This window comes from Mastigoproctus giganteus, chromosome 1 (assembly GCF_048544385.1).
Source record: "Mastigoproctus giganteus isolate SK-2022 chromosome 1, ASM4854438v1, whole genome shotgun sequence".
Classification (NCBI taxonomy): domain Eukaryota; kingdom Metazoa; phylum Arthropoda; class Arachnida; order Uropygi; family Thelyphonidae; genus Mastigoproctus; species Mastigoproctus giganteus.
In genome coordinates, this window is record NC_143575.1 from 51,236,219 (window position 1) to 51,260,344 (window position 24,126).

Consider the following 24,126-nt stretch of genomic DNA (forward strand, 5'->3'; position numbering starts at 1 on the left):
TATCATTGACAAAACCCCATGACCTGCCCTGGCAGCCTGTCTGCATTGCTCAGAAAACTTCATATCTGCCTGCACAATTACTCCCAGGTCTTTTTCATTTTCTACCACCTTAAGTGTAGTACCACATAGTTGGTACGTTTCTCTGGGGTTACTTCTACCCATACTGCCATTAACAACCCTACCAACCTTTGTATCATCTGCAAACTTCGACATTAAGCCTGATATATCTTCATCAATATGATTGATAAATATACAAAACAACAGTGGACCCAACACCGAACCCTGTGGGACTCCACTAATAACATTAGTCCACGAAGAGCAGCACCCATTGATTACCACCCTCTGTCTTCTCCCACTTAACCATCCTTTTATCCATTGTAGCAACTTACCCTTAATACCATTCTGCTCCAATTTGTGCAATAGTCTTTCATGCGCAACAGTGTCAAAATCTTTCCTGAAATCCAAATATATGATATCAAAATTATTTTTTGCATCCAGTTCCTTTGTAACCACATCATAATATCCTATCAAATTTGTCAGACAAGACTTTCCCTTAACAAACCCATGCTGTGTCTGAATTATTGCTGTAGTCTTGTCTAGATGATCCTACAATGCATCTTTAACCAGTGACTCCATTATTTTACTCAGAACAGAAGTTAAACTAACTGGTCTGTAATTACTCTTGTCACCGTTCGATTCCCCTTTGTGAATTGGGGATACATTTGCACATCTCCAGTCCTTGGGAACCTCCCCTGAGTCCAAGGATGCTCTTATAATTATGGCTAAGGGTTTGCTTAGTTGCTTTGCCACCTCCTTTAATATAACTGGATAGATCCCATCCACCCCAGGTGCTTTTCTTATGTTTAACTTCAACAATTTCTCCTCCACTTTGCTCTCAGTTATTACAAAATCATTAAGCACCCTGCTACAATTTTATAACCTTCTGCTATTTTCAAACCTTAATAATTCCTCATGTGTGAATGTAGATGCAAAATACTCATTCAGTTTTGCTATCTGAGCAGGATCATCAACAGTCGAACCGTCGATGTCAAGTGGACCAATCAGATTCATCCCCTTCCTTTTAGAGTTTATATAAGTAAAGAAATCCTTGCTGTTTTTCTTAGCATCTTTTGCCAAGGATTTCTCGTAATCTGCCTTCGCCTGCTTAACCTCCTTTGTGACCTGATTACAGACTAGCTTATATCTGCCATAGGCTTCTGAGTCGCTTGATAATTTATATGCATCCCATGCATTTTTCTTCTCTGTTACGAGTCTCATTAGTTCATTTGATAACCATTTAGGCCTAAATCTTGAACAATATTTCTTAATAGGTATGAAACTTTTAGTAGCATCCACGATTAATTCCTTGATTGCTTCCCACTTAGAATTTACTGTGGTAACATGGTCAGTTTATCCCACTGTACAGAATTTAAAAACTTTCTGAGACCACTGTACTCACCTTTACGGAAGCAAAAACCCTTTCTTTTACCCCTGATGGTAATTATATCTCTAAGTAAATCCCACATCAGTACACTGTGATAACTGCCACCTACTGGTTCCTTTATCTGCAAATTCTTAATACACGAATGATCACTGCTGATAACCAGATCAAGAGTATTACTCTCTCTGGTTGCCTCTCGAACATGCTGTTGCAGAAAACAATCATCCAATAAATCCACAAAAGTCTGACTAGTGTGTGAGTGCCCAACCCATAATTTGCTTGTCATGTTATTTAACAATATTGTTCAGTATTGCTACAATACTGATTTTTGAAAAGCACTTTCTGATTCATCTATTGCTTCAGCAGTTCTTATTCTCTTCACTCTTTTTCAGTATGTGCATTTAGGGAGTGGGAATGAAATTAGCTCAGTGTAGGCGAAGTTTTTATGGCTTCAGCTAATAGAGAAATTTTTCTTAAATTTTTACATTTTTATTTACAATTGGCATATTAATTTATTTTCTAGAAGTAGCTTTATATTACTAGTTGCAATACTTAGTTTATTTTGAACTTAGATAGAGATTTTGTGGGTTACGTAGTATTGATACAGAATAGCATTGCGTATATCTCGAACTTGATAGCGTAAGGTATAACATAAAACTAGATAGCGTAATACGTAACACTGTAGTAGGAATCGGTTAGCTTAGTATAGTATTGGCAATTAATCAATTACATTTATAAATCCATTTACTTTTTATTGTTAATTGAATGGCATTTAAACAGAAATCATGCTCCAGACTAGAGCAGCAAAGTAGTGAAAGTGCTGTGGTTCAGGGGAGAACCAAAGGGGTGATTCTCCAATGCGTCACAGTCTAAAAAAAAAAAGTGCAAAATGTGACAAGTTTGCAGATCTATCTCTCAAACAATACATGATCTAGCCATGGAGGATGTCTTTGTTTGTGCTAGGTGAAATTGAAGAAATTATGTGCCAACCCAGCATTCTGATGGACGTCTATGAGAGCTTGAAGAGTCGGGTAGATGTCCTCAAAGGAATTAAAATGGGGGGCCCATCAAGCTCTCAGCTGCCCAACTGAATGCCAGAGCTCACTCTTATGCACCAGGCAACACAGCAGCAACCTTCAGGGCAGGATGCGCTGATTCCAAAGGAACTAGTTATTGTTGGTGACTCAATTTGTCAGGGAAACAGGAAATATATTCTGCAAAAAGTATAGGTGGAATACGGAACACGGTATGTCTGCCAGGGGCAAAAGTTGATGACGTTGTAGAACAGATATCATCTTTTAAGAGCACAAAAGGTGATATTGTTGTATACATTGGCACTAATGACATTAAGTGTAGGAGATCTGCAGATTTACTTAGCAAGTACAGGTCAGTGTTGAAAAAAAGGTTGAGTTAGGGTTGATGAAAGTGTCTGTAATCCTGCCCAGACACGATAGGAGGGAGTATATGATGAGAGTCTAGTTAATCAATTTGGCCAGGGAGAAATTGTGCTGGGGCTCATGGGGTAGAATTTTTCTCAGTGTGGTCTGCACTTTTTAACAGGAGAGATTACTTCTACAGGGATGGGATACGCTTAAATAGAAAGGGTGCAAGAATATTTGCTGATGCTGTCGAAGCAATGTTAGGTGGGTCAGAAAACTGCTAGCTTGGGGGAATTCACAGACTAATAGATTAACAGTAGCCGCAGGCAGAGGTGGAAATGATTCTTGCACTGCTTCTATCGGAATGAGCAGTAGCCCAGAAAGCAAGTTGGTAGGAATTTCAGGAACTGCTGGGTGTCGTGAAACAAGTAAATACATGGGCTGTGTTAGAGTAACTAAGAGTAAGAACAGGTGCATGTATACTTGCATGTACACCAATGCTAGGAGGATAGAAAATAAATTTGATGAATTTGAAGTGCTGGTCAAGAAAGGCAGATATTGTTGGGATATCAGAAATGTGGTGTCACACTTCTAGATATAGGGAATGCAGAATTGGAATTTGGGGAGTAAAATGTGTACAAAAAGGATAGGCAGGGTAGGAAGAGTTCTTCTGTTAGTTAAGAAACACAAAATCTGAGGAAGTGCACCCAGTTGACAAAGATGAACAGTGCGATGTTCAGTCAGTTTGGTGTGACATAATCACTGGGAAAGCAAAAATGAGGGTAGGAATTTGTTATAGGCCTAATGACTCTGATGGGTATAATTAACAATTATACAGAGAAATAGTGGGCCAGTAAATCAGAGTGTCTTATGATGGGGGATTTTAACTTCCCAGATATAGACTGGAACTTGTGGGTTGGTCACTCGCACACTAGCAAGGCTTTTGTGGATTTATTGGATGATTATTTTCAATGCAGCATGTTAGAGAGGAACAACAGGGAGTAACACTCTTAATCTAATTATCAGCAGTGATTATTTATGCATTAAGAATTTACAGATAAAGGAACCACTAGGTGGCAGTGATCAGAGTATACTGATGTGGGATTACTTAAAGATGTAACTACCATCAGGAGTAAAGGGAAGGGTTTTTGCTTTCGTAAAGGTGACTACAGTAGTCTCAGAGATTTTTTAAGTTCTATGCAGTGGGACCAACTGATGATTTAACCAACAGCAAATGATAAATGGGAAGAATTCAAGGAAGTAATTTTGGAAGCTACTAGGCCTTTTGTTCCAAATAAAAAATACTGCTCTAGGTTTAGGCCCAAATGGATGTCAGATGAACTAATGAGACTCAAGGCAGAGAAGAAAAATGCATGGGATGCACATAAATTGTCAGACGACACAGAAACCTATGGTAGATGCAAGCTAGTCTGTAATCAAATCACAAAGGAGGTTAGGCAAGCGAAGGCAGATTATGAAAAATCTTTGGCAAAGGATGCAAAGAAAAATAGCAGTGACTTCTTTACTTGTATAAACTCTAAAAGGAAGGGGATGAATCAGATTGATCCACTTGATATTAATGGTTTGACTGTAGATGATCATTCTCGGATAGCTGCTGAACTAAATGAGTATTTTGCATCTACATTCACACATGAGGAGTTATTAAAGGAGAAGAGGGCCAGATGTTTATCAAACTCTGACAGGGAATTAAATGATTTTGTAATAACTGAGAGCAAAGTGGAGAAGAAATTGTTGAAGTTAAACATAAGAAAGGCACCTGGGGTAGATGGGATCTATCCAGTTATATTAAAAGAGGTGGCAAAGGAAGTAAGCAAACCCTTAGCCATAATTATGAGAGCATCCTTGGACTCTGAGGAAGTCCCCACGGACTGGAGATGTGCAAATGTATCTCCAGTTCACAAAGGGGGATCAAAGGGTGACACGAGTAATTACAGACCTGTTTGACTTCTGTTCCAGGGAAAATAATGGAGTCACTGGTTAAAGAAGCATTCCAGGATCATCTAGACAAGACAGCAGTAATAATTCAGACACAGAATGGGTTTGTCAAGGGGAAGTCTTGTCTGACCAATTTGTTTGGATGCTATGACGCAGTCACAAAGGAACCGGATGCAAAAAATAATTTTGATATCATATACTTAGATTTCAGAAAGCTTTTGACCATGTTCACATGGAAGACTACTGTACAAATTGGAGCTGTATGGAATTAAGGGAAAGTTGCTACAATGGATAAAAGGATGGTTGGGTGGGTAAAGACAGTGATAATTGTCACTCAGGTTTTGGTGTTGGGCCCATTGTTGTTTTGTATATTTATCAATGATATTGATGAAGGTATATCAAGCTTAATGTCAAAGTTTGCAGCTGATACAAAGGTTGGCAGGGTTGTTAATAACAGTAATGACAGTTGCTGCTGCAACAGCATCTGGAAAAGTTGGGCAGATGGGCTGAGAAGTGGCAACTAAAATTTAACATTGACAAATGCAAAGTACTATATATGGGTAACAGTAACCCCAGAGAAATGTACCAACTGGGTGGTGTTACACTTGGAGTAACACCACCATTCTCCACTACTTAGTGTAGTGCAGAATGAAAGAGACCTGGGGGGTAATTGTGCAGTCAGATATGAAGTTTTCTGAGCAGTGCAGACATGCACTGCACAATTACAATGATATACAGGAATTTTTCTAGCAGGGATAAGGAGATGATTATCCATTTGTATAAGGCAATGGTCAGGCCACGCCTTGAGTACTGCGTACATGTCTGGAAGCCACATTTTAGGAAGGATGTAGAGTTGCTAGAACAAATTATTATTAGATTATGATTTTATTGGTACATTAGCATTCTAAGGCTATTATGCACCCTAGAACGAGTACAGGGAAGGGCAACAAGACTGGTGAAGGGAACAAAGGGGTGCTCTTATGAAGAAAGGCTTAAGTTCTGCAAATTGCTGCTTCTGGAGACTAGGCACCTGCAAGGCGATCTGATTGAAGTGTATAAAATCTTGAATGGATTGAACAGGCTCATTGCTGATGGGATTCTTCCTCTTGCTCAAATTACAAACCTGACAGGGTGTAGATTCAAACTGAGGAAAGACAATTGTAGAATAGATGTGCATAAGTTTGCCTTTAGCCAGTGGGTAGTTGATTGCTGGAACAAACTTCCATCTGTTATTGTGGAAGTTGATAGCTTAAATAAATTCTAGGCAGAATTAGACAAACATTTGGAACGAATGGATCAGAGAAATGGGAAGGTTTTTTTTTTTTTTTTGGCCAATGGTGTATATTTTTATTTTTTTGGCCAAAGCTTGCTTTCTTGAATCGTGTGCTTCTACTAATGCTAATTTCTGTCCATTGTTACATACATAGTTACTCTCTATACCAGGGCTTCATTTTTTTTTTTTTTTTTTTTTTTTCATTTGAATGAACCAGCTGCCTAAACACCCTTAGGCTCCCACCCATGTGCATCTTGTTTTTATCTGTATAATCACAACTGTAACATGTAGTTGGTTATTAATTCAATATAGACCCACTTGGGTCACCCAAATAAAACAAAACCGTAATAAGAGATTACATCAGCAATCAACCATTTAATCTTGTGGTTTGGACAGGCCATTGTGCCCCCACCACAAGGAGGTAGGGCTCCACTATATATAGTAGAGAGCTATATTTCAGGGATTGACAAACATTGTTGCCATGATGACTAAGAAATCTGACTTGGTAACTAGTGTTTCACAGGTCAGTCTAATGACCTGAGGATGAACTACCAATTCTTTGTTTTATGATCATTGTGGTCTATATCTTTCAATGATTGGCATGACTTTTGACAAAGTACAGTGGACTCTCAGTATGAATGCTAAACAATTAGCAGCATTATTTAACAGAGTGGTTGAAGGAATGTAATTGTTATTTGAATTTTAAAAAATAACCCTTATGTTTTTCATTTTAAATAATTTTTACCCTCTGAGAAAAATGAATGTAAACTCAAAATTAATTTAAAATTCATTATCAAGGGATTACCCCAAATTTCCTGTATCATATATATTTTAAGTGTGGCAAGAGTTGCAATATTAATTCTTCTTATAATTTTCAGGTATAAATAAGCAGAGATTACAGTGTCTGAAATAGATTTAGTTGATTTGACTCTAGTTTTTGAGTAGAGTTAAGATAGTGTAGTCAGGCAGCACTTCTCTTTCAAAAACTACTCTTCATAGACTAATGTTATTAGTGGAGTTCCCCAGGGTTCAGTATTGGGTCCATTGTTGTTTTCTGTATTTATTTATGATATTGATGAAGGTATATGAGGCTTAACGTTGAAGTTTGCAGATGATACGAAGGTTGGCAGGGTTATTAATAACACTAATGACAGTACACTATTGCAACAGTATCTAGAAAAGTTGAGCAGATGGGCTGTGAGAGGTGGCAACTGAAGTTTTAATATTGAAAAATGTAAAGTACTGTACTACATATGGGTAGCAGAACCCCAGAGTAACGTATCAACTGTGTGGTGAACTCAGGGCAGTAGAGAATGAAAAAAGACCTGGGGGTAATTGTGCAGTCAGATATGAAATTTTTCTGAGCAGTGCAGACAGTCTGCAAGAGTAGCTCATGGTGTCTTGTAATTGATATACAAGAATTTTTCTAACAGGGATATGGAGGTGATTGTCCCCTTATATAAGGCAATGGTCAAGCCACACTTTGATTACTGTATACAGATCTGGAGACCTCATTTCAGAAAGGATGTAGAGCTGCTGGAATGAGTGCAGAGAAGGGCAACGAGATTGGTAAATGGAACAAAGGCTTGCTTTTACGAAGAAAGGTTTAAGTTCTGCAAATTGCAGTGTCTGGAGACTAGACATCTGTGAGGTGATCTAATTGAGGTGTATAAGGCCTTGAATGGTTTGAGCAAGCTCAATGCTGATGGGATTCTTCCTATTGCCCAGTTTAATCGTCTGAGGGGACATAAATTCAAATTGAGGAATGACAGTTGTAGAATAAATGTACAGAAATTTGACTTTAGTCAGCGGGTGGTTGATTGCTGGAACAAACTTCCATCTGTCGTTGTGGATGTTGACAGCTTAAGGAAATTCAAGGTGGAACTAGACATCCATATGGAGTGAATGGATGGGTGGAATGGGAAGGGTCTCTTTTTTTTTTTTTTTTTTTTTTTTTTTTGGCTGATGCTGTATAAGCATGCTTTCTTGCATAATATGCCTCTACTAATGATAACGATTATGAAATGATTGAATTCTGTATTTTGTGTTGAATAATTAGTTGGCCTCATGAAGAATTTTTTTCAAGCCACCATTGCTATTTATTTAAAATGCAGGCATTCCCTGTTTTTTAATAAATGACATACAATCTATGTTATGTTCTGTAGCTCTTATAGCATGAAGTTTCTGCTCTAATGTTCCTTGTGTGGGATAAGATTTCAAAAAAAAAAAAAATGTAAATTTTGTAGTCATTTTTTTGAAATAATTTAAATTACTTTCATTAACCAACCAATTGAACCTAACTTTGTTGGTTTTAACATATTGCTCTGTCTTTCTCAGTTTCACTATGAGTTGCTGTTAAAGTGAATTAAGTATTAAACATGATATTGATACCTTTCTTTGAGGTTTGTAATGAATCCCCACCAACAGATATACCTAGTAAAATATTTATTCATACTATTACATGTTTGCTTATTCTTTATTATTTTTCACTGAAAACTCCATAGCCATTTTTTAAAATTGAAGCAGCCATAGCTTGTAACCATTTATAATTGGTCACATGTTTATATGAATTTTTTTCATTGTTTTCAGGTCATGAATTGTTCCTGAAAGTATGGCCTACATGCTATGAAACACTGTGTGTGTGTGTGTGTGTGTGTGTGTGTGTGTGTGTGTGTGTGTGTGTGTGTGTGTGTGTGTGTGGTTGCGTGAGTGCGTGTTAAACACATTCATAAGATGCAGTGTGTATTGAAATGAATGCATTACAGTGTCATGTGCTATGACAATCCTAAAGAGAGAGAAATAAGCTTTATATGAATCAAAGACAGCAAATAGCCCTTAATTGAGTTAAGCATTCAGTAAGTTCTTATAAGAACAAAAGAAGTAGGTTTGTCAATTAAACAAAGAAGAAAAGGTAAGTATTCCGTGAGTCGAAACAGTACACATGATCTATAAAAGTATTTGAGGGAGATTGGGGTACTATGTATTTCTGTCCTAATTCTATTTCTTACTTTAGCCTAATTTTAGCATTTGCTTCTAATATCCCCACTTTTATCCCTTCCTTGAATTATGTATGGAATTTGGTTGGCTCTTATTTGTATATTACCAGTGATGAGCTGCCAAAATTTAATAATTGGTTCCCTGTAAAAAGTTTTGATTTAAGGGATATAACACAGTATGCATTTTTTGTACCTTTCTCCATAAGGAGTGGCAATACATTATTATTATTATTATTATTATTATTAGCCATATGGTGCAAGGAAGCCTGAGGCTTATGCTGCACCAGGCAAAAAAAAAAAAAAATTTCCCTATTACCCTGAGAGAGAGAGAGAGAGTAGAAAGGAATCGCCAAGAAAGAGAAGAATGATGATATCCAGCTCAGGACCCTAGGTGTGCCAAGCCCATACTCACCAGATGTGATTCCCTGGGGGTAATTTGAGCCATTTGGAATCATATACTTAACAATAACAATATAAAAAAAAACATTTTTACATTTTATTACAATAGAAAAAAGTATTGCTTAATTAAACAAATTTAAAATAAGTTTAAAGAAGAGATGTATGAATAAGCAACCCATAATAAAGTTTAAGAAAGAAATGCCTGTCATTCTTTTATTATGAAATATTACATATCAGCTATTTCTCTCTATACATTAAAAAAAGTTTTCCTCCTAGTGATATTTATTCGAGCCAATGGGAGAAGAGGGCAGGGCAATTACGTTCCTACAAATGCGCAGGTAAATAATCATATAGGTCATTTCCTGATTAAATTTCAATCAGTGCATTGTAATGTTAGTATATTAGTATAATGTTATTATTATACAAATAATAACAAAACTATACAAATATTTACAAAATAGTAAACTATTTACAATCATACCTCTACTATATCGGGACGATGGGTCCCCTCATCAGCTGACATTAATATACAAAAAAGTTACAATGGAACATCAAATGATGCCAGGCGTGGTCATGTATTAGACAGTGAAGAACATGCACGAGGTTGGTGGACGTTAAATGGAAGGAACACAAATGGGTTATTGGGCAGAAACAGACACTTGCTGTTGACAGTGTAGAGCACATACATTGAACGCATTGCAAGACAGCTTCCTCCATAATGTTCACCAACCATGCGCACATGCTTCACTGTCTAATATATGACCATGCCTTGCATCATATGATGTTCCATTGTAACGTTTTTTTTATGTTAATGTCAACTAATGAAGTATATTTGTGAATAGTTTAGTATTTTGTAAATATTTTAAATATTTGTATAGTTTGTAAATATTTTAGTCCTGCTCTTTCGGATGCAACAATATTCCTCATACTTTATGGAACTCGAAACAAAAGGCCTTTTCCTAAGTGATTGATGTAAATGCAGGTAAATAATTACATAGTGATATTTATTTGACCTTGGGGTAGCCAATGGGAGAAGAGGGATGCGGATCACGTGGTACAAGTGGGCAGGCAGTTACATCACTAAAAATGCACAGGTAAATAATTATATAGGTCATTTCCTGATTAGATAAATCAGTGCATTTCGACAGGTGTCTTTTTTGTAGAAAAAATTGGACTTACTCCATCATACCTCTACATTTTACGTAGAAAGGAGTGCATAGGGATTGGTGAGCAAGGGGCAAAGCCCCCTAGTAGGTTATTAAAAAAAAAGTGTAATATAATCATGTTGAAGTACACAGTACAGTAAACAATATTTTAAAGAATATTGGCCACTCGTGTTAGTAAAATAATAAAGTAGATGTTTGTCTCACGTCAGGATGAACTTGAATGCATATTGCAGCCTGTAACAAATAAGAAGCACATGACATAGTAACATAACTGTTGCCTATCTGTTATAGAAACAGCTCTTTAACTAACAGAAATTTGCATTCCTTTGCATTTGAAATTTATTTTGTATCTTGAATTATTTTCTACACCATTTTATAAGATTAAGTTTATTTGGTTTTGAGATCACGTTATAACATTTGTTTGTATAAAAATTTTTACAACCAGCTTGCATGAACTGCTGTGAACCAGTTCATCACTATATCAATCAGAAACAGGCAGCTACTAATAATTATTATTTGGATATACTGAATGATGCTTTCCCTTGATAACGTACAATTCAATGTACTCTATTTCTAAAACACTAGCTTGTCGAACATTACACCCACAGAACAACCATAAAAAAAGAAAATACTCAAAATTGTGTGCCTGTCCTGTTCAAAAACTTCCTGCTAAAACAATTATCTCTACTACAAATTATGTTTGTTACGCAAAAAACCTCATACATTCACTAATAGTGACTGCTCGCTAGCTGATGAGAAGCCAATAGACATAGAAATAACTGTCCTGAATGTATCTCACATTTTTAAATACACAACATATTCACCTTTTTGGGTAATTTCAGTAGATATTAACAAGTTGTTCATCACCATGGATAGTGATATTTGTCTCTAAGCCAGGCATAAGTGAAATCCTGAATTCGTGATTGAAATTGAATGTGGTAAAGAATTTTCTTGATATGAATTTTTATTAGATGAAAACAGTTTCAATTAATGCATACTACTGAAGTAAAAAGGATTTTGAATTGAATTGTTACTGTATTTGGCAGTTATGTGGGCTTGATAATATCAGACAAATTTCTGTAGTGGTTAGCACAGGTGTATAGTAGCACACATATTTCAGTTGACTGTGGTTCAAGCCCACATAATTGCCAAATATAGTAACCATTGTATTCTTGTAAAAATGATTAGTTGTAAACTCCTGACTTATGTGGTCATGCTAGACTATAAACAGAATTAGAAAGAGAAGTTAATTTTGGTGAGTTGGGGTTGAATGATGGCTGTCTGCCATCTGTAATGCTGACACTCTTTTCTAAAACTGCTTTGGAAGAAAGTGACAGCATTACAGATGACAATTTGGAAGAAGAATGCCCGTAAAAATATAAGAAAAGAAGAAATTTGCAGTAGAAACTGTGTGTGATAAATGAAGAGAGTAGGTTTGAGAGATGAAGGTCATTGATTAATTTGATTGCTTTCTTTAGCAGTGGATCTAGGTATGGAGAGAATATTTGATTGTAATAATTGTTAAAATGAAAAATAATTCTAGAAGAAAAGGACAAAAGACAGATTTTTGAATACTTGGGTGATTATAGATATGTTTCCAACAAGAAAGATTACAAGTAAAAGTTATTCTTTATGTAGAAAATCTTATTTTATTTGAAAAAATATTCAAGAGAAGCATAGAGAAACAGATTATCTTTTTTATTTTTTGTGAGACATATTAGGAAATTGACATTTAATACAGTAAGCTACCAATGGGTATTAATGAAATATTCATACAATACATGACTTCTTAAGTGAAAAAGAGGAATATATCATTAGCAGAATTGATCAAGTTTCCAGTTAATGAATGAAGATCATTGATATAGAGATGAAAAAGAACATATGGAAATACTACAGCATTAGTTGAGAAGCTACAAAGGCCATTCAAAAATGTTATCTACCTCGGTAATGAAACGTCATAGTCTAACTTTTAAAAATAAAATATATATATATATGTGTTTTTTTTTTTTTTTTCATTATATATCCCCTTGAATTCCATACGTGCCTTCCATAAGTCAAAGAGGAAATACCTGAAAAAAAGAAGTCTGTGTTCTAGTATCTGAAAAAGCCATTTACATCTTCCTTGAGATAATCACTTGAAAATTGATACCCAGGCAAGTGTTTCCTTCAGAGATATGAAAAGGGAATAATCACTGGAAGCTTGGTCTGGACTGTAGGGTGGATGGTTTAATTTCTGAAATCTGCACTTTCTTAAAGCTGCAATTGCATTATGGAATTTGTGTAAAGGAGCATTTCCATGAAGAAGCAGCAGGAGACTTTGTGTCAATTTCTCTCTTCTCTGTTCATTTATGGAACCCTTTTAAATTTGTAAAAACAGCAGCATAACCATTTCCAGTGATTGTTTTATTATTTTGGCATGTAGTCGATCAGAAAAATTCCTTGCATATCTGTCAACAAATGGTGGCCATAATCTCACGAGAGAGTAGAAGTCCCAAATTTTTTTGGGTGGTAGTGACTTATGATGTCTCCATTACACAGATTCCTGTTTTGATTCTGGATCCTAGTGAAGAACCCACATTTCATTACCAGTTACAATTCTTGAGAGAAACCCTCAGGGATCTACATCATACATGCATAAATTTTTCTTGCAAATTTGAGCTCTGCGCTGAAGATGTTGTTATTGTGGGGGTTTGATGGTGCATAAGCTGCTTTGGTTATAATGTGCCTACTGATGATGTTTGAGCATTCTTGGCACCTTGCAAGAACTGACCTTTGACATGGCCAACGCTATGTGGAGGATGGTCAGTACCAATCCTATCAGAAATATTACATTTTCAGGCAGTCATAGACGTTTCAATATTTCTGTCCTGCATAACTAGGTCTTTAATTTTTTTTGGCACATTCCTGAAGCTGTCACTTACTTTATTTGCTGTGGGTGCACCTTTGCACCTGTATTATAGGCTGTACTGTACTTACATTTTGTAACTGTTGCTAAAAGCTAAAAAGATAATATAGCTGTTAGTTATACCAAATTTGCAGGTTATACACATCTCCAAAAGAACTCACATCAGAAGAGAGATCTGTTAGTCCTTACAAGTGGCTGAGGAAAGATGTGGAAGATCCAGATAATGTAGAACTTCAGCTTGCAAGAACAGCTCTAGTTAACAAGCTTGAAGAACTGGCCATTTGTAAGAAATCTTTTTTAATTATAAAAGACTGCATGCCTGCCTGCCACAAGTTACTTTTGAGATTAAGGTAAAATTTTGACTTTAGTTGTTGGCCACTTATTATTTTTTATTTCCATCTAAACTCATAAAAGCAAATTTTTATTGTACTTAGTCAGTTTTTCATTTTATGTGTAGAAATTATAAAGGACTATTGACATGTTTATGCTTGGAATATAGCATGCATCTAGTTCCATTTAACCCTTCCTTGAGGCTCCTTATTTATATTTGCAAAAGTGTTAGCATGGCTTTCTGGTTACATTTCAACAGAAATTTAGTAGTTTATTTTTGATTGTTTTTTTTTGGGAAAATCATATTTGTGTTAATCATAATAACATAATCAAGTTTTAGTTCAAATTTTTAAATAGTAATTTTAGTTAATTAACACCATAGTTTCTTTCATGAACTGATGTGCAAGATGAATTTATTTTGGGCTTCTGCATCTTCAACACTATGAGAAAATTGCCAAGATAATTTGTGGTTATTATGCAATTCTCTGTCATATGAAAATGATATTTTAAATTATCAACTTCACATTTGTTATGCTCAGTCGTGTGATCATATTAATTGGATTGATGGTTTTTTTTTTTTCTTCTTCTTATTCTCCAGCAAGCTAAAAAAGCTAGAATTAAGTTTGAATAAAAACTTCTACTGTAGATTATGAGTGGCAGTTGCTTGGGTAGGCACCTGTGAAAGTTCAGCAAATCACTTTCTTATTAGATTTTGACTTATTGCTCTTGTTAAGAAAATGAGTTCAACTTTGCAAATTTAAATAATTGTATTCACATTACTTCAAAAGGATTGGAAGACATTCTGAATGTTATATCTCCTTCGAATTTAAATATAATTGTTGACATTGGCTGTTGCAGTTGATTAGCATGACTAGCATACTATGAATTATTCCTTTTATTGTTAAAGATTTATGAAATCAATTTTTTTTTAAGTGGGCAAAAATGTCTTAAGAAGCCAAATCACATACCTATTCTGAATCTTCAGAGTGATATACTGATTATTCTTTTTCATTAAAGAAAACTTTTCTCTTTGAATAATGATAAGAAGTAGTGCAAAATTTTGAGTTTTTTGCTGAGGTAGCAAAACTTCGTAGTTGTAACCAACATGGCATCAACATTAGGAAACTATCAGAGATGGTCCAGTTGTATATCAAACTATACTGGAACAACTTGGCATAATGAAACTTGTATGAGGTGGCTGATCTGTATTCATGTCTGTATTAATGATGACTGAAAAATCAGCACCAGCAACTGCAAAATAACTGTTGTTCCACAACAAAAATGCTCTCTGAACAGTGATTTGACTGCAATCAAAATCACTCCTTCAGAACTATTTATATAACAAACTGAACAATTGGCTGTAAAATCTTTTTCACTCCATCATCAGTATCAAGCAAAGGCACTTCCGATTACCCACATAGTTTGTCTGTCTGTCATGTACTTCAGAATTGTTAACATCACTCTTCCTCTTCATTACTTACCTCATGGAATCAATTTGATACCCATATTGACAATTTCCTACTCAAGGGAGCTTCCCCCTCCCCAAGGTCTCCACACCTCCCTTCTAGAGAAGGGAGGTGTGGAGACCTTGGCATTTGAATACCTGAAAGATAGTTTACACTCATAAACCACAAGCATTGCAGGATCTGCGGGTAGTGATATACAATAGAAAGGTTATAAAATTACAGTCACCATGTAAACAATCATATGTTGAGTTGTTAAGAAAAGATGTATGATGCATGCTAATGGTGGGTTTTTTTGAACCTTTAATGTAACTTCTGTAATGTGTCTCATCTCTATCTAATCTATTTGGGACCTTTTTTAGTTCATGTTTAATCAAGAGATGGTATATCAAAGTGTTATACATAATTTTTACTCAGCCCGTATAATTAGTTTTAAGGTCTGTTTTGTTAGTTGTCTAATGAAAAGTAGGAAGTACGTTTTCTTTAAAAAATTTTTCCATCTTGGATTTATTTTACTTGTTTTGTATAATTTAAATGAAAATCCATACAAAACAGGGAAACATTTTCAATAATGTTATACTATAATAATATCAAGTAGGTTTATAAAATCATAAGACTATAAAAAGAATAATACAATCATAACAGAACGCAAAATTATAACATAAAAAAGTTAAAACAGTGCATAACATATTGTCAGATTTTTCCACTGGTGTAATGATTGTAGAATAACTCAGAAATGTCTTCATCTCATCAGAAGTCCCTGTCATTAGAAACCTTTGAGAAGCCAAAATTTTTTCGATTAATATTTGTAAAAGAGCCTTCAACTGTGCTAGTATATATGTGTTTTTTAAACTTCTAGTAAATTATTATTATTTTGTTTTATGAAACCACAGGCTTTGTTACTCATCGGAATATGAATTTTAAGCTTCATGTCTGCTTGATGCTGATTGTCCATAATCAGAAGTAAAATTGTAGTGATGGCAGTATGTACTGCTTTTGTAAAAACAATTTTTTTTTTTTTTTTTTTTTTTGTTTTCATGAAGACTCCAAACATGAAAGATAGTATAAACTATAATACTTAGTACAGTGCGTGGGTTTAAGGTTGAAAAGATGAAAGATGATACTTGTTGATATCAGACTTGAATTTTTGTATATTGTAATTTTGAGGAAATATGTGTGAAGGGAAATTGTTCCAGAAAACAGAAGTTGAAGGAATAAATGAGGAAGAAGAAAAGTTGGTTCTGTGAGCTTGAAGTTGGAGAGTAAAAGGATGTTGGGAGAAGTTTGGAAAAGAGAATGGGAATTATAGAAGCCAATTCAGAAGAGCAGTGCCCATGGAGTATCTATAGAAAAGACATGCAGCAGAAACAGATTGTCATTGAAAAAGAGAATAGAGAGACTTTGTTAGAGGTGGGTCATTAATTACGCTCTTTTGAATGGAGACTAGAAGCCTGAGAGATATTTTGGGAGCACCACCCCAGATGTGGGAACAGTTTTTCACATTAGGGTATATTTGAGATTTGTACAGGGTGAGTAGCTGTTTGGAAAAAAAATGTAATGCAGAGAGCAAAGGAGAAAGTCCAGGATTTTAGATGCAGAGGAAGCAGTATTTATGATGTGCTTCTATCAAAAGAGATTAAAAATCAAGATAATTCCTAATAGAGATATGTGATTTTGTCTAGAAATCTGAGTGTCATTGAAGATAAGCATAGGCGCAGAAGAAACCGTTTTTGTGAGATATAAGATAGGACTGAATTTTAGAAGAATTGAAACCAACACTGATGGAATCCATAATGGCAATTGTTGATCAGATGAAAGGTTTCTAGATAGTTTAGGAGTTTGCAGTTAATGGATTTCTCTACTACTTTAGAAAGAGTTGAAGTAAGTGCAGTGGGACGATAATTGGATGGGGAGGGATTTGTCACCTTTTTTTTTTTTTTACGAACTGGCCGGATATGAGCAACTTTCCAAGCAAAAGGAAAAACACTGGTGGAATAAGAAAGGAAGCCCAGAACAGGAGTAAGCTCAGGATCACAAGTTTTCAGAACAAGTGGAGAAATACCATCAGCTTTCTTGGTATCAAGATTGTTCAAAATTCTTCTGACATACTTTTTACAGAAGACCACAGGAGGCATTCAGTGGAATGTACCAGGAATAGTAGGAGTTGGTCTACCAAGGTCATCAGTACAAGAGTTAGAAGTAAAATAGGATGCAAGCAGGTTAGCTTTATCTGTAGTTAAGATGACAATAAAAGCATCAGGTTTTAACAGAGGTGGGAGTATAGATGGGCAAAAGTTGTGACCAATAGCTGTGGCAAGAGATCAGAATGCTTGAATAACATTCAGACAAGAAGCAAGTTTTCTATTCTTATCCTATTCAAAATCTAGTTTGGACTGATTAATAACAGCTTACAATTGTTGAAAGCTTTGGTGTAGGCAGAAAATGAAGCTGGAGATGTGGATGCAAGCCAGTTGGGATATGCAGCATTCTTATCTTGAACAGCCTTAGCACATTTATTGCAAAACCGAGATTTAGATAAAGGACAAGATTTTAAGGTGGAGTTTGGAATAAAGGATTTCATACCTACACAAATAATTTCACTGACACAATTTGAGCAAACATTGACATCAGAAGATTTAAAACAGTAATCCAACCAAGCAAAAGAAGAATAGAAATCTCGCTGATCATCCATTTTGCATTCTTGTAATGCCAAACAACATGAGACTGAGAATGGCCACGAGAGAAAGGCTCTGTTGCAGAAGAGACTATTACGAATTTGTGATCTGAGGTGCCCAGAGGACCACTCACCTCAACCATGTACTTGGAAGGGTTGTTTATGAGAAAAAAATCAAGTGTTGGATGTTTGTTTAGGATTGTCTGGTATTCTGGTAGGTAAATGAACAGGCTGTGCGAGGTCGTTAGTAATTGCAAAAGCCCTAGCATCTCAACCAGCTAGGTCCATCTGACCGAAAAACAGAAGCCATTTGGAGTTGTGAACATTAAAATCACCAAGGAAAATTACTTTACTATTAGGAAGGTTGGATTAGATAAAGTCAAGTTTCAAAGAAAGGAAGTCAAAGAGTTCCAAATAATTAGTGGATTTGGGAGAACAATAGAGGCAACAGATGCATTTGATAGAATAAGGTAGAGAGATTTTAAGTCAGAGAAGATCAAAAAGAGGAAATTCCAAAGTACTAAGTCTCTAACAGGGAATACTAGGTTACCTGAGTAGACATGCACAAGTACCACCTTTGAAAAAAAGGAATTGTACAGCAAATAATTAGGACAACTGAGATGAACAGTGGGATTCTGTCAGAAAAATTATGTGGGGCTTGGCAGACTGTAAGTGGAAACGGAAGTGTTCAAGAAGTTTAGATCTTTTCACAGATAAGTTTGTTCTATTAGTTTTACTATTCATGATATATTCAGTGCAGAAAAATTATACACTAGCTGATTGGGAAGTTTTCTAGGTTACCAATAAGTTCAGTCTCATGGACTATCTAGCGACCGGCCTATGAACACCATTTTAGAGTTATATCCATTAGTAAGGAAGATTGGATCTCGCCATGGTGCCCATCATAGCCTCAAAAGACATCAATCGTACTGCATGATGGAAGTGATGGGGAGTTGTTGCTGGAGGTTTGCTCTGACTACTAAACATGAGTTCCACCACTTAAAGCCTGCAATAAGCAAAGTGGTGGTATTGCACTTGTTGATGTGAGTCATCTACTGCCCAGTATTGCCTGGTAAAACAGAGGGGTGACATTCCTCTATGTGATGTGGATGCCACACCTCAACTTCTCCTTACATTGGTTTGCACCTGGGTAATCACATGCATTAAAACTTTTGTGTGTGTACAGGATGTCCATAAAGTATTTAAACTATTTCAGTCAGCAATGCACCTGGGAGGGTAAGACTAAGAGATTTGAATGGGCATAATTTTTTATACAGATAATTTTGTATTGTGATCTTTGAAAATATGGATGGAGTACGGGAGTACATGACAGCCTGAGGCTTAACCGACCAAGACACCTTGAACCGCACTTTATGGCGGGAAAAAATTCCTAACAAGAAATAACTTGTAAGCTGAGGAAACCCATTGTAAATGGAAACACTCCTCTTGAAGAAGAAGATCTTTGAAAATATTAAAATGAAATGCATATTTTCCAGCTGTGTGGCCTGTCAGAACAGGCCACACAGATGATTGCTAGACTTGCTGACCCACTTAACTATAAATGACAATATCTATATTTATTTGTGGGGACATGGGCCAGGCCTACATTGAAAGATGGCTCTGGAATAACTACAGCTCCGCTCAGATTTTTATATGATCACAGGCATTTGTTATGAAATTTAAAATCGAAAATTTGACATGATTTGTACTTTGCAAGGCCATGGAGAGTGACTATTCCTGAAAAACCTCTCCTTTTATACCAGAATGATGGATTATAATAGCAGAAAATGAAACCAAACTTCTATTTCTTAGTAAATGACTAGTTAGTACTGATTGGTACCTCAAAACTGAAAAAAAACCAGTTATAATTGGTTAACTGATGACTAATTTCAGTCTAGATGTGAATTGGCATTTCTTTCAAGTTTTTAATTAATTTCTTTTGAACAGATGGGAACAGTGAGAAATACAGTAAACCTCTATATAGAAAAATTAACCCTTTAATAGTGTGAGGAAGAAAAAATGTTTAATTAGCTAAATATTTAAATTTCTAAAATAACATTGCTAAAAATCCTTCATGTGTATTTTGGTGAGGAGATTTGTTTAGAAATATCAAGTTTTGGCTTAATTATAAACATCTAAGGGTAGGTAGGTAGGTTGGAATTTTGTTATGAAATTTAAATAAAAGGTAAAATTAGCTCAATGAAGATGAAATTTTATATTTTTAGAGTTCTTGAATTAATTAGAAAAACAAAATAATGAGAAATATTATACTTCTACATACATTATAAACTTCTAAAAATTGTGTTAGAAGAGTTCGTATGCTTGCTTATGTTATGATAGTTAACTTTGAAAAAATGTCAATTGGAAGCTATGTTATAAGTTAGTAAAAGTTATTTACCAGTGATTCACAAGGCTCTGTGTTAAAAATAAATACAATGAAAATGAATATTTATTCTCCTTCAACTAATGCAAGCTTTTCTTTTTATACCTTGATTCAAATAGCACAAGCATTTTTCAAATGACTTGAATATTTTAGTGCAATGTTGGCAGCAGTACACAGTTGTGCACTGAAATATTTCTTCCAGTGGGCCTGCCCATCTACAAGAACCTCAAAATTCTATTTTGTTTACAGCATGTATCATTAAAAGTAAAATAGCAGCTGTGCAAGAAAATTCTCAAACTTATTTTTATCTCTTCTAAACATAATTACAAGGAAAGTGGAATCAACTACAATAAACCCCTGTTACTGTAGTTGGGGCTAGTCACTTTTGAAATGACCAGCCCCAACTAGGGGCAACATTGGGGGCTTAGAGGAGAACACACATTCTGTGTGTTATCAGACACTTAGTCTAAAACACTGATGGATCCAATATCTTTCTATTTTAGAAGATTTAAGAGAGAAGTCCGGTTGGCCTGCCTCCCTAAAATCCACTTGTGCACACCTCGATGGTAAGCCCTGTTACGTCACTTTGGCAGTGAATGTGTAGCGTGGTTCTTTTCAAGACGCCTGGTCAAAGTGAAGAGGAAAAGACCAAACCCTCCAGCACATGACGACACAACAAAACAAATGGCCCTCAGTCCTCAGCAGCTTTCACTCTTACAGCAGCGAGAGGATCAGAGTGGAAACAGAGTGCTAAGAATCTCTGGATACAACCAGGCTGCTATGCACAGAAACTGAACTTGGCCTGTTACAACGTAAGATTGCTCATTGGTGAAGATAGGATATTAGAGCTGGAAAGGAATTAGAAAATGTGAATTGGAATATCATCAGTTTGGCTGAAACAAGAAGAAGAAAAGAATCGCTTAAGTTTATCAAGTGGAAATCTGCTGTACACCAGAGGAAACAGTGAAAAGAGTGAAGGTGGAGTTGGCTTTCTGGTTCATAAAGATATAAAAAACAACATTTTGGAATTCAACAGTACATCACCAGGGGTGTCAAGACTGCTTCTCAGGATTTCTAAGGGGTACAAACTAAAGGTTATAATGATTTATGCACCAACATCAAGCCATGATGATGAAGAGGTTGAACAAATGTACACAGAAATTGAGAGACTTCTAGATGAACAGAAAACTCATTACACCATTATTATGGGGGGACTTCAATGCTAAGGTTGGAAAGAGACAAAACAGCACAGAAAGGGAAACTATAGGAAATTTTGGAATCGGTGAGAGACATGAAAGACTTGTGGAATTTACAAAATTTAGAGGAATGTCAGTAATGAATCCTTTTTTGCAAGAAAAGAGTGAACAGAAAGTGGACATGGAAGAGCCCAAATGGATTACCAACTAATGAAATAGACTTCATCTTCACTAACAGAAGATGTATTGTGAATGAATTACTGTCCGGTTGGAAGTGATCACAGAATGATAAGATGTACACTTGATATAGATGTAAGAAAAGAAACGAAAAAACTGACTCTAATATAATACGAAGGTCTTGAGATAAGATAAGAGGAGAAAAAGCAGTATGTACTGGAACTTAAGAACAAGTTTGAGCTTCTGCAGACCTTTCGGGACCAAGATATTGACGAGGAATACAACAAATTTCTGAAATTGATAAAGCCCGAGAAACCTATAGGTAAAAAGAAATCCAAAGAAGAAAAAATTAGTCAAGAAACACTTGTCATGATGAACCAAAGACAACAAATGAAGAGCAAGATAAACACTGACAAGGACAAAATTGAGTATACAGGAACTCCCTGACGTACGTAATACTGGACTTACGGAAATTCGACTTTACGTAAGTTTTTGCCGGCCTGTGAAAACTTAAAAAAATTGTGGAAACGTATTTTGCATCCCGTGGCAATAAATGGAGGTATCGTGAAAATATCGTAATGTGAACCCAATAACACATTGATTTTTTTTTTTTTTTTTTTTTTTTTTGTGTTTGGTTCCAAGTTCTTGGAAGTTGAAATTTTCGCTATATTTTATTTTTTTTTTTTTGTGTTTGGTTCCAAGTTCTTGGAAGTTGAAATTTTCGCTATATTACTGAGCTATTTATCTCTCTAAAGGGTCATTTTTATAATGGAAATTGCACTACATGTTCATCGTTATCATATGTTCCTGTAATAAGAATCAATTTTGAACGCCTTTGTGATATTTTTCTAAAGCATGTTTCTGGAAGTCACGGCCATAAAACAATAAAAACATTTGCACTTTCCAGTTTATTGGGCTTTTCTGTTAGTGTATCTAATTATAAATGGGTAGTAAACTCGATCTTATTGCATTCGTGATAATACTGATAACTGGAATTGTGTTAGTTAGCTTGTTATTAGGAGCATCAGCAACTAAGGCCATATTGTTCCAGGAGATGCAGTGGTCATTTCTTGACCTTTCCGCATCCTCCGTATTTGGTGTTGACGGGTTCGAACCCCGGTCTAATCAAGAAGTGTGTGCTACGCACTGCTGCTGCTCCTTCCCACCTGGCTACAGAGGCGCCTCTGGAATTGTGTGGGTTTTTACGTTATGGTATTATGGTGAAATGTGTTCCCTTTCACTGAAATCTTCAATCATATAAAAAACAAATTTTCAGAAACTTCTCTTCATTCCTATTTACATATTACAGTGATGAAGCGAAGGCGCCTCTGTAGCCAGGTGGGAATGAGCAGCAGCAGTGCGTAGCACACGCTTCTTGATTAGACCGGGATTCAAGCCCGTCACCACCAAATACGGAAGATGCGGAAAGGTCAGAGAATGACCACCGCATATCCTGGAGCAATATGGCCTTAGTTGCTAATGCTCCTAAAAACCAAATAACAAACAAACAAACGATGAAGTGAAAGTGACCAACGAAAAGTGCAAGTGGTGGTAGCGCTAGGAAAGAAACAAAATTGATTAAGAAATGAAGATGAAAATGATAAAGAAGTATGAAGCAAGACAAAGATTGTCTTCTATTGCAAGGGAATTAGGTCTCACTGCTTCAACAGTGAATACTATTTAAAACGACAATGCGCATATAAAAGAACATGTAAAAGGATCAATGCACTTAAGATCAACAGTGATCACAAAACAGCATTTTGGTGCTATATTGAAGATGGAACAGCTGTTAATAATTTGGATGGAAAATCAGATTCAGAAGCGAGTGCCCCTGAGTCTAATGACCATTCAAGCAAAAGAAACAAGTATTTATAAGGATAGTACGAATAAGTACGGTGAACCCCAACCCAAGTTTCTGGCAAGCAACGGATGGTTTAATAGGCTAAAGCATCGCACTGGTTTCCACAATATTAATGTATGCGGTGAAGTCGCAAGTGCCAGTTCTGCAGCTGCAGAGAAATTTTGTAATGTGTTCGAAAAAATTATTCATGAAGGCGGCTATTCAACGCAGCAAATTTTTAGCGTTGTTGAGACTGCTCTGTATTGGAAAAAAATGCCAGATCAAACATACATTGCCAAAGAGGAAAATACAATGCCAGGTTCAAGCCGTCAAAAGATAGGGCCGTGCTCTTGCTTGAGTCTAAGGTAGCGGGCGATTACAGATTAAAACCACTGCTTGTCTACCATTCTGGAAATCCTTGTGAATTTAAGGGCATCAATAAAGCCACCTACTTGTGCATTTCCGATCAAACCAGGGAGCATGGATAACAATATCTCTCTTTCAGGATTGGTTTAAATGCTGCTTCATTCCTGAGGTTGAAAATTATT

General features: G+C 35.8%; 1 protein-coding gene across 4 annotated transcripts in view; it reads left to right on the forward strand.

Moving 5' to 3' along the window:
* Positions 1-24,126, forward strand: part of LOC150090793 (SLAIN motif-containing protein 2-like) — a 176,633-nt gene that overhangs the window by 5,989 nt on the left and 146,518 nt on the right. For 2 of the 4 annotated variants that reach the window (XM_090372767.1, XM_090372776.1), the window contains exon 2: positions 13,650-13,798. In XM_090372767.1, the coding sequence (XP_090228893.1) occupies positions 13,650-13,798 (149 nt within the window). Of the gene's footprint in view, positions 1-9,708; positions 9,783-13,649; positions 13,799-24,126 lie in introns of all 4 variants that reach the window. The other 2 variants (XM_090372785.1, XM_090372792.1) reach the window with 2 other exon arrangements.